The 11,729-nt window shown below is 36.1% G+C and overlaps 1 protein-coding gene across 1 annotated transcript; it reads left to right on the top strand.

Annotated features, from left to right (window-relative positions):
- The first annotated feature begins 6,494 nt into the window (after positions 1-6,494).
- LOC119069578 (39S ribosomal protein L41, mitochondrial) lies at positions 6,495-7,210 on the top strand. Its single transcript, XM_037173662.1, has one exon. The coding sequence runs from the start codon at positions 6,572-6,574 to the stop codon at positions 7,103-7,105; it is 534 nt and encodes a 177-aa protein (XP_037029557.1). The 5' UTR covers positions 6,495-6,571; the 3' UTR covers positions 7,106-7,210.
- The last annotated feature ends 4,519 nt before the right edge of the window (positions 7,211-11,729 follow it).

The raw sequence follows: 11,729 nt of genomic DNA, 5'->3' as shown, positions 1-11,729 counted from the left end.
CGATTTGCAAGAAAATCTATTACAATTTTCCCATAATAAAATAAAGAAACTGAGGAGTACAAATCACCCATAGAATGCAATGGCCTATTGATCAATGGACAGATCAGATCAACTCGCAAAGCCTTACGTTTGAGATGTGTTTCAGATGGCCGCTGCTTAGCCTGTTACAGTTATATGACCAGTATTATTATCGAGTCTATTACTTCGATCGATCAAAAATACTTGAATCCGTTGATTTCAAATCTTGTACTTCAATTTTTTTAACATGCATTTTACTATATATAAAACAATATTACAGAAAGCTTGTCATTGTTTTTGTCGTCGTTATCGATAACAGATGACTAGCCGTATGCGACAAGTTAAAGAAACCATCTTTTGTTGAGTATAGACCGTGTGCGACTTTGAAAAGTTTCAATTTTTTTATTTTTTTTTATTTTTTATGACATTTATTTACCAACAATGTGTTACATGGTAAGCTACATAAAAACTTTTAATTATCATCTAAAGTAATAGATTTCGTCAAACTTTGAGCTCGGAGGAATTGTTCCGAGTACACTAGCAGAATTCCCTCTCTGGATGGCAATACTCACACTCTGGCGGAAGAAAGAAAATGACCTAGGCTCACCCGTGCAAATCTTCATTCTCTTCCCCAATTCCGAACCGAAATTTTGCGCCTCCTCTGACCAACCACCGAAACAATCCACTGCAAAAGCCACGAAATGGTACGTGTTACAAACTGTCCTGTAATCGTTTCTCTTGCTCACAGCTGCTCTGTTTGCGGCAGAGCAAGGTTGAGTGGCGGAACCTCGCAAATATGTTGCACAGACTGGATCCAAGCTCCAAGGAACCATAGTTACACCGTCGACTCTCTTTAGATTGTTGTCCCTGGAAATGTCGACTGGTTCCAACCTTGACGGTACTTCGGCAGTAGCGAGTCCTCGTTTAATTGAATCGTTCAGTGCTGAGTGCCGGGAGAATCTGTCTGCGCTTTTCAAGCATTTGAGGCCGTGAAGTCCGTAAGCGTCCGCCAATTGACCACAACGACAAGTGTGGGCTCTGTAAACTTTCAAACCGAGACGCAGCGCAACAGCGATTCTTAAAGATTCCGGATCGAGGAGAGTGCCAAGATTTGGAGAAGGAACAGCATGTAACCAGTCTCCGGATTCTTTCACAGATACCGCCATTAAGCGAGCCTTAGTAATCAAGTCGTTACGTTCCAGCGAATTGAATTTGGCTGTGGCCAGTGGAATATCCCAGTTTTTCTGATGTGAAGGGTTCATTGGGGTTTCAAATTGAATAAAAAGAAGATTTCATGGTATTCATATTTAATGTTTTTATGGAAATTATTGAAAAATATTGTTGCCATCCCAATGCCATCCCGATGCCATCCCACTTATTAGAATCTTAGTAAGAATCCAATTAGAATGAAATAGAATCATTCGGATATCCTTTTAGTCTCATTCAAATTACAGCTTTTAAAGTGAGATATAAAAGCAATCAGACATTTTTCAGATATTCTGTACACACTTGTTCTACAGAATAATAATCTACATGAATTATAAATAAATTATTTATACTTCACACGATCTATTGCCTCTGCCTCTGATCTACGCAATCCACGCCATTAATCGTATAAATTTATTTGTCAGCGAGAGCTTTTTTCTCCTTTGTTATGATCTGTCAGTTTTTTTTGCGATTTAGTATGTAAATGAAAACTAAAGTTGAGATAACTTTGCTGTTTTAAGTGGTTTTTCATATTTTTTTGGACCAAAATGTTTTAAAATGGTTTGGAATCGATAGGCTGTCAATCGATTACAAACACACTTTAAAATATTTTGGTCCAAAAAATATGAAAAACCACTTAAAACAGCAAATTTATCTCAATTTCAGTTTTACTCCATACCAAATGAAATGACAAGTATAAAATAACAAAGGAGAAAAAAGCTCAATTTGACATAAGCGAATTCGCCACTAATGTCAGATTGAGCTTTTATAACTAATTTGTTGTGTCTGTGCGTTTTTTTCTTCTTGATTTTGTATGGAAATGAAGACAAAAGTTAATATAATTTTCGTTAGACAGAAGTTTTCTTCAATTTTTTTTGGAAAAGTGGGTACAGTCGAAGGCAGTCAATTTTCAGCATAAATTAGCTTCAGTGTTTTTCAGCTGATCCATACAAACAATCAGCACCGTTTATACGTCTTTATACGGTTTTACCACTATCATGCGCGTGCGTGTAGCAGCTTCAACTGTATAAACAAGTATAAACCGTTTTGATTGTATATGTGGATCAGCTGAAGCAAATTTATGCTGAAAATTGACTGCCTTTGACTGTAGAATTGAATGGCATACAAAATCAAGAAAAAAACGATCTGACACATAAGAACAAAAGAGATAAAAGCTCAAAGACATCGCCGCTTATTTCGTGGGTTTGCAAGTTTCGCCTTGCTTTAGATTAAGACTGACGAATCTTATTTGTGATTTGCAACAAAAGGTGCGACTCGTAGCGCGGAAAAATATCGTCACTAAGAAATTACTCATGGAAAATTATGCAGAAAAAAAACGGGTAGCGGAAACCATATCGTTACTATGAAGTATAAATCATTCATAGAAAGTTAGAAAGCAATAAAATCTGTTGATCGTGAAAATCGCCAACACATAGGCTTTCTAATGTAGAACTTTTGCCAGACTGTATTGCAACTTACAATCTCGAAAGTAAGCTTTGAACTTTTTTTTTAAACTGAGTGGTTGAACTCAGGGACTATTTTTGGGAAAACATTTTCTTATTTTTTCCGAAATTTAAAAAAAAATCCGGAATATGAAAATTTATGAAAATGTTGGAATATTCAAGAAACTATGAGAAAATGCTTTCCCAAATATAGTCCCCAATTAAAACTGATTTAGAGACTCAACCTGAAACCGGCATATGGTTTACGACTGGCCAGACCAGGCAACTTTTCTTTGACTATAATTTCTAACCTCAAGCTTTTCAATATGAACTCGCAAATTCGTCAGATTTAAGGTTGTTTAGATCAATTTAAAAAAAAACATCAGGTCTAACCTAAATATTTACGAACAGATCTGAAATTTCCCCCAATGACTTGACCTGACCTGCCCTCTCAGATGGAAACTCAAAAGAATATCAGAGTTGACAAAAGCTCAAAGTTTAAAAACAATCAGAAATGTACTTTTTGGGTTAATTGGGTTTTTTCAGAGGTTATTTTGGGATCTATCTTGTCTGTTTTCTTTTTAAACAAGATCAGAAACTTTCCTGCTAATGCGTAATTATTCAAACAAGAATAAATTCCGAAAATATAAAAAGTCGTTACCCTTTGGTGGTGGTATACCGTCTACCTGTCGAGTCAATTGGACGTTGAAGTGAAGTGTCATGTTTTTATTTTGTATTGTATTTTTGGGCCTTTGATTACTTGATAATTACAAGTCTACCCATCTATCCATCTCTTATGACTCTTCAATAAATTCAAGTTGCTAACAAATGCCTTAGTACAACACACCTGACCAATTATTAATTTGGCTTATAAGTATGGAGCCATTTAGTACGTCTTAGGACAATTTATTCGTCTTCGTTAAAAATGTTGACCTTAGTTGTTATGAAAAAGAATTATAATTGTATGAGGTGCAGCTCAGCAAAAAAAATATTTTCGCTTGTAATTGAGGATATAGGAAATGCTTTTAAAATACAAAGTAAACAAATTTAAAATATTCTATCCATACAACTTACAAACACATCACAATGACCCCAAAAATCGGGAATAATTCATTTCAATTGTAGAAATTCTTCGAACTGCATTCAGTCCCATCTTATTCAATGGGGGATCAAATGGGCAATTCAAGCTGAAAGTTGTAAATGTCAATCACGCCAATCGCAAAAATATGGATCCCACCAGTTTGCATATCTCGTTACTAATTTGTGCCCCAATTAAAATTGTGTTTTTTTGGCCTGTGTAAAGTCGTTTTTTCAGAACGATAGAACACAATTATTGCAATATCGGTGGTCTCAGCAACTGGTGACGATGAGACGTGATTGCCCAGATCTTAAGACGACACCGAACGCTTTATTTTCCGTTTAATTCCGAGTTCGCTTCAGTTACTTTTTATTTAAATTTTACTTTCTTTGTTTCTATTTTGTTTACTAGCTAGTTTACAATGTTGCACATGGTGGCAACATCACTATTTACAATTAAATATGACAAGCACTAAAAATTCGAATATTTTGCTTCCAATTGAAAACTCATGAGGTTAACAGATCCGATGACATTGCTAATTTTCTACTGAAGTTGTGTGTTACAACACAACACAGAACCATAGTTTGTTGTTGAGATTTTTCGGTTCTATGTAGGTAGTTTTAAGTATTTAGAGCAAGGTAGGCAGAAGCAACTGTTTTGCATTAAATTGAGTAGAATTATTAATTAGAACAAAAAAGTAAGAATTTTTTGAAACAGCTTTTCTGGTTGTTAATGCAGTTCAAGTTTGAATTTTGAATAAAGGTTAAGGGAATTTCCGTTCTTTCTTGACCTTTCAAACGATGCCTCGTTTTTTTAACAATAAGTTCCGTTCGTATACTAGTATAGTGTTATAAGCAGTATTACTGATATGTCATAATTTGCACAAGAAACAAGTGTATTTTATAGAAAAAAAAAATTCTGGTCATTTGTGGCAACTAGTTTTTTATGAAAATTCGGTACAAATCTCTGCTAACAAAAGCGATGGATAAAAACTAGGTCCACCATTTGAGCTGGTCACGTCCCTCGACTGGCTGAATTAATCGTTAGATGTTTGTAATTTTAATGATTCATCATATTGAGGGGAACATGACCAAAGGGCATTCTACAATTTTTTACACGACCATTGAAATTGTGAAGTCTAATCATGCAGCCACTCAACGCACTTCAAGCAAAAGTGTTATTGATGACAGCTGTCAAATAGAGTACTTTTTGTATGAAATTTTATCCCCACTCTTTTTACAGTGTAAAATTTTGTATGGAGCAATGTCAAGTTTCAGTACCCTATTTAGAGTACCACTTTTGCTTGAAGTGTGTTGAGCCACTTACAAATTCCATGAAGAACATCAACAAATACTTGTTTTGACAAAGGGAATGTCAATGTAGTTTTGTTTCGCACAGACTATACGTCTCAAAGATGTTACATTTACTCACGATGATGACAAAACTTATTTGAAAATCAACCGGGACCCGACTGCAAGCATCCAAGACAAAATGAATGATTTGTTCACACATTGGCAAGACGAGAACTATGTATATCTACTACAATTTTATCAACAGATTTTTGGTTCACCGTAGCGCTCTCCGGTTAGTTCTGTTTGCAGACTTGTCCTCGAAATTCTTCAAGAAACCGTCATCAAGAAATTAGGTTTCAAATTGATTGGTTTCATCAAGCTACATGGTCTGGCGATACTTGATTTCAAATCACATCTATCTATTCGGACTTTCAACTTTAAAGGCCAAATCTTTGGAACCATTAGTTGATGAGACGTAAAATATGGCTCAAAATCTCACAACAGCTTTCAGGGAAAAAAGTAAATCGAAATCTCACCAATGGTTCCAAACATAATGGTCGTTTAAAAAAGTGTAGGGCGCCCTTTAGTCATGTTCACCTCGATAAGAGCTTTGAAATTTTTTTTTTGATAGACAATAAAATTAGAGAAAAATGGTACAGAAACGGTCGTAATCTGACATTTCTTTCATTGTCACTTTTAAACTACTGATTCCACCTCGGTGTTTAATTTTCCAAATATACAGAAGGGAACTCTGGCTCGTCTACTACAAAGCTCTAAAAAATGATGTGTATCTTGATTACCTCTTGAACAAAAATGTAGTGAGAATTACGGCTCTCGCTTCGCTCGGGCCGCAAAGTACACACTCATTGAAATGCAACGGGAGAACGTTTTTAAAAATCTTAAAATCTGATCCCAGATTACTAGTCCTATAAGGCCACACTCAGCCACATGAATTCAATTACTGGTCACAAAACAGCGAATATCGAAGCAATGGTGACTGAAAATCCATGCTTAAATTTAACACTCGTTGGATTATTCTTTTATATTCAAAGAAACAACTAATAAGAAATTAGACAACCACTTAACCTCAGGAATTTCATTCTCGGTAAAATAAAAAGAAGAAAGTTACTCAAGTTACCGTGTCATCAAGCGACAAGACAAATATTATGTTGAGAATATCTGTGAGATGGCCAGTCCAGACCAGAAATTTTCAAATGTGTGATGGAACTATACTTACAGTAGACAAATTGTTTTGTTGTGTTATACAAAGCGCTTAACCAGTATATTGTAAACTACCGCTGCACTAGTGAAACCACCCAGACCTCTTTTTCACTGTATTTTTGAATCTTTAGAGTGTCAAGTTTTAAATTTGGCGCCATCTCTCCGGCGTGCCTGGTCACCTTAATTTTACGAGAGGAACACCGAGAACACTAAACGTCTGAAATGTCACTCAAAATAATTTTTTTAAGGCAACACATAACCTTTTTATAAAGAAAAATAACAGAGACTGTGCATCTAGTGTGAAATTAGTCGAAATGAATGCAATAAATGTAATCAAACGATCAATATCAACATCGAGTCAACTGAACGGTAAAAAGAACTTCCGCAAATTTTTGTTGTACAACAAACGGGGACCGCGAGTATTTAAAGAGCAACAACGAATTGAACCCCATCCTGCATGCCCAATTGATAAACGAGGTGTAAAAGACACTGGCCGGAAAATTAACGGTGTCTTCCAGGACATTCCCGAAATGATACCTCAGCTCATCGTTCCGAATTTGACTGGCTGCACATTGAAGCCGTATGTGTCGTACAAAACACCGGATGTGATACAGTCGGAATTCACCTGCGACGATTTGTTCAATGCAGTTTACGGTAAGAAGATCGTCGAAGATTTTAAGAACGGAAAGTTAAAGGAAGATGGGTCTCCGGCGGAACCATCGGAGGAGGAATTGTTGAATGCAGAAACGGCTTTTCTAAGAGCACGACAAACGGGGACAGATATTTTTTTCGGTAAGATCAATGACCCACTTGCTTCGAGTGAAGAATCCGCAAAATCAACTGGTTGACGCTAAAACTGGCTTCAATAGAGCACGACAAACGGGATCAGACGTTTTTTTTGAACCGACTAATGTGAATGAAATCGAATTATAGTTTGCTTTATTTATCGAAAATTGGTTGAAGTTTTATTTTGGTTGTCGTGAGCCCCAATTCCAATTGAATCCAGTAGACATAACATACAGTACATTCGATCCAGTCAAAATTTTTAATTTCCGGTAATCAGTTGAGAGTGATATCGCCAAATCTTCAGGTGATTGGGGAACAAGTGGTCTCCGATTTTAATGAGTGATAGCTCGTTGGATTCGTCTTTCAATTCTAAAAAACACGTATCTTCCACTTTTTCTAAAAAAAAATTGTTTTCTGTGAAAAGCGTTCAAAAGTGAAGACATGTCAGAGGTTACCGAAAACAGTTTTTCGACAATAACTCAAGAAAAAATGATTTTAAATTGTTGCAATGTTGTACGAATGTCGGCCTTGGAAAGACCTACAGGTAGAGTATACGCACCGCTTGGTGCGAATAGATCCACGAGACTTACGACTAAAAATGTAGTGAATGTTCGAAGAGTCCGCCTTCTCTGCAGCTTCGATGTTCCACGGAACTGAGTATGGGGTGTTTTAGGTGGCCTCACCCACTATCGTTCCACATATAAATTAACCCAGTACTTTTGTGCTACAAGCCCACAGAAGTGTTGGAAAAAAATTTGGTGTCAAAATGCAGATTTTTTCCTTCTTTCCGGGGGCTCTACAGCTGGAACTGTATCTGGAACGGTACTATGGCAGTCATTTTTTATCGTCAAAGTGTAAACGTATATCAAATGACCTTAGGACTCCGGAACAGTCATTAGTTTTTCAATCGGACCAATATTTGCTACGTGATAGGAGTTTGGAAAAACAATATGATCAAGTGGGAACGAACGGTTTTCCAAACTCCTATCACGTAGCAGATGTTGGTCCGGTTGAAAAACTAATTACTGTTAAGATATTCACCACAAGCCAAACAATGGAAAACGCAGCGTCGATTCCATCGACTAAAGATAAAGATAATTCTTGCGTTTTCGACCTGATGGAAATCTTCAGCGAATCACAAAAAATACAGAACCCAAGTTTCGGGTGTATTTGTCCGGCTCGACATTTCGTTTGATGTAGCGCTAACGATTTCTTTAGAATTGATGGAATGAGTTGAATATGATAGCATGATCGCTGGAAAGGTATTCCACCACTGCAAAAACTCTATTGAAATTGTAAGTGATTGAAGTGAACTTATGCTGCACTCGAAATCATACGAAAATTGTTATCCGTGAATTTTTACGTGTAATATTTTGGCGTCAACTGCGTGCGGTTTACACATTTTCACCTTAGTATGAAAGGAGGAGGTATCAGGGTCTATTTTTGGAAAATTGATTTGGTAAAACGATAAAATTTACCAAAATTTGCTACAGCCGAAAATACATGAGCAATTTTGCGTAGATTGGATCGGCAATTACGCTGCTTTTTCCCTCATATTCCGTTATTTACCACAGGCTAAACAATGGAAATTCTAACCTAGCATAATTATCACGTCAAATTACTTAAGAGCTTAAGAGCGATAGACTCTTTGAAATTTTATAGCCTACATTAGGGCGGGAAAAATTTCGTTTTCGAAATTATATATTTTCGATGATAACTTCATCCGCGTCCTTTCCGGAAAAAGTGGGACCATCGTTGTGTGGCAAGAAGTGTTGGCTTTGAGTAACAATGACAAATGTTTGTGGTGATGTAACTTACTATGAGAAAACGCCATAATCCACCGAAATTGGCACACATTTTGAGTTTTCTTATAGTAGGCTACATCACCACAAACATTTATAATTGTTACTCAAACCCAACACTTCTTGACTTGACATAAAACGATGGTCTCAATTTTTCCAGAATGGATACGCATACGGAGTTATTATCGAAAATATATATTTTTTTCGCAGAAATGTAGGCTACAATTTAGCGTTGTGTCGATTCGTCTTAACCAACATCTTTTTTTTGAAAAGGTAAAACCATTTTGAGCACTTCGAAATGTGTTACTTTTTTAAAAGGAAAATTGGTTAGTGCGTGGAAGCTTATCCGACTTGGAGAAACCTTTGCAGATTGTATAAATTTATGTAATCTGCACAGGTTTCTCCAAGTGGGTTTTTTCTTTAAAATTAACACATTTTTGCTTGCGAAAAAGATTTTGGTTCAAAGAAATCAACAAAAAACGAATATTTTTCCTTCTAAATGTAGGCTACAAATTTGCAAAGGCTCCATGGCTCTTAAGTGTTCCCAAAGTTTGCTTAAAGAGTACAAGTCTGATGAGTTTTTTTTACCATTTTCTCTAGTGGCGACATATATGCATTTTCATAGCTGAATTTAAGATTGAACCAGACTACAGTACTGCGATTGTTGCCAATGCAACATACGAGCAAATTCTTATGTTGCAGCGGTGTCAAAAAGGTGGTTAACCTTTTTTTTTAAAGAAATCTGAACTTAAATTTCTGAAACGGTGTCTCTAGGTACTTTAGGGATAACGCGACTGAGACAATTTGATTTTGATCGGTTTAACGTAATTTTGACTTAACGACGACAGAGATATGGCCTTTTTGCGTTGTTTTCTGATTTGTCGAAATACGTCAGACGAATGGTTCGCGATTAGTATAATAGCTTCGCGCTGTGGGATAGTGCTAATGTTAGAAATAGTCCGTTGCGCAATTGTAACGTTAAAAAGCACTTCGCATATGTCAGAGTCACGGATGTTTGCAAAATTTATGCAATCAACCTTAATATGGTGAATCTGTTCATGATGTGTCTGAAATATTCTTAAAAAATTATTTCGTTGAGACTATTTGTCAAACGTTAGACGCCCATTTAGATTTTGATTTTCAGTTATTGGAATCCACTTCCATGCTCCGAGAATAGAGAAACTAAGAACATATTCTTAGTTGGATGGACCTCTCTAATAGAACTCTGGCAAACTGCATTGGAATTCTTTTGAACGGGGACTCTGCCTGCGGCGAGCATTCATTCTCTCATCTACAGACCACCTTCTTCAGACGGACAAGCACTACTGACCATTTAATTCGAAAAGAAGAAAACACCGAGGAATTGCGCTGTGGGCCGTGCTAACACTTCTCCCAGTGTTAGTGGAGTGCTTAGGTGATCTTCTCTTTGATTTTTGTTTTTCGTTAGTTCTAATGTATCCTTTTTGTTTTTTCAGATTAGTGGCCATGGCTTTTGTTAGTGTTAGTGTCAGTGTTTTCCGTTTGTTTAGCTTTCGGTTTCAGTTTAAGTGAAAATGTTTGTGAAATTTACTGTTGTGAGTTTTTGTGCAAAAGTGAATGAATGGGTGAATGGATCTGTGCGTGAGCCGATGGGTTGAGGTTTGAATTTGTTATTTCATTAAAATGTTGATTTTTGTTCTTCTTTTTGGTTTCATTTGTTTGCTTGATTTTTTTCAAAATGTTTACCCTCAAAATGTCAGCTGGTCACCTTTCATCAAAATTGATTGAATCGGGGTAAGGTAGAAACGGATTCAGTTATTTTCAGTTAAGGTTGACCTGACCTGTTCCTAGACTTAGTTTCAACAAATGTCTTTCTATAAAAAGGAGTTATTTAATACAAGAAATTCCTCAACGAAAAAAATTTCTCTCGCTCCGCTCGTGTTGTATACTAGCTCAATTTTTTATCCTTTCCCGAGTAAAAAAAAGTTCTCACAAAGCCTAAATCGATCGAATTCAGACTTTTCATTGGCTTAGTGAGCAAAATTTTGTATGAAGCTGAGAACTGAGAAGTCTGGGAAGGGGGTTAATGCAAAAGTTAGGAATTTTTCAATACAGAAATTGTGTAACGTTTGCAGAGACACCCAAATTCTCGCAGGAAACATAAGAAAATTTAATAGGGAAAAGGAATAGTACTTGTTGGCGAACCCTTCTTTAGTTTACAACGTACGACCAAAACAAAAGTCGGCGCGTCTGGATTGAACAAAGAACTAGTCCTCTTTCTCTAGTGGCGCCTCCCATGTCGTAGGTGAATGCAAATCAACATAAAACTAACGGCATGCTCCATTGACCAAAATTTTCTTTCGAAAACTTTGGGAAATTTTATCAGATTTAGCAAATCAACTTTCCAAAAAAAAATGCACTGAGTGGTACAGTGGTACACACATATGCTAAAATAGAAAATTCAATTTTAAATCGCGTCAGGAACGTCCGCACTCAAATGAATTTTCTTTATTTTTTTTTGTTTTCTTTCAAGTGACTTTATTTTTCGCATTAAAAAAATGGAATTTCAAATAAAAACTAAGAAACAAAAATAATTTAACTCCCAAGCTATGTAATCACTTGGATTATAAATATACATTTCGTAAGGTTCTCGTGTTCGTTTCGCAAAAACAAAAATTAAGAAAAAAGAGTTTCTCGCGACCGAGTTTTTTTTAAGAATATTTTCTCGATTTCTCTTCTCTTCTGTTCGTTTTTCTCTTCTTTTAAATAAAAATCACAATAAGCTTTAGCCAAATAATAATTATTTTAGGTTCACAGTAAAATTAAGTTGATTTCCGGCATCCGTGTCCATTCCAATAATTATAGAAACCGACGCCCAAAAACCGTTGTTACGCAGCGGAAACTA

The sequence above is a fragment of the Bradysia coprophila genome (genome assembly GCF_014529535.1).
Source record: "Bradysia coprophila strain Holo2 chromosome X unlocalized genomic scaffold, BU_Bcop_v1 contig_38, whole genome shotgun sequence".
NCBI classification, from domain to species: domain Eukaryota; kingdom Metazoa; phylum Arthropoda; class Insecta; order Diptera; family Sciaridae; genus Bradysia; species Bradysia coprophila.
The sequence above is the reverse complement of the archived record's forward strand: the minus strand, read 5'-3'. Positions and strand labels throughout refer to the sequence as shown.

Coding starts and splice junctions, on each gene's coding strand:
- LOC119069578 (XM_037173662.1), top strand. CDS start 6,572: ATGAATGCAATAAATGTAATCAAACGATCAATATCAACATCGAGTCAA.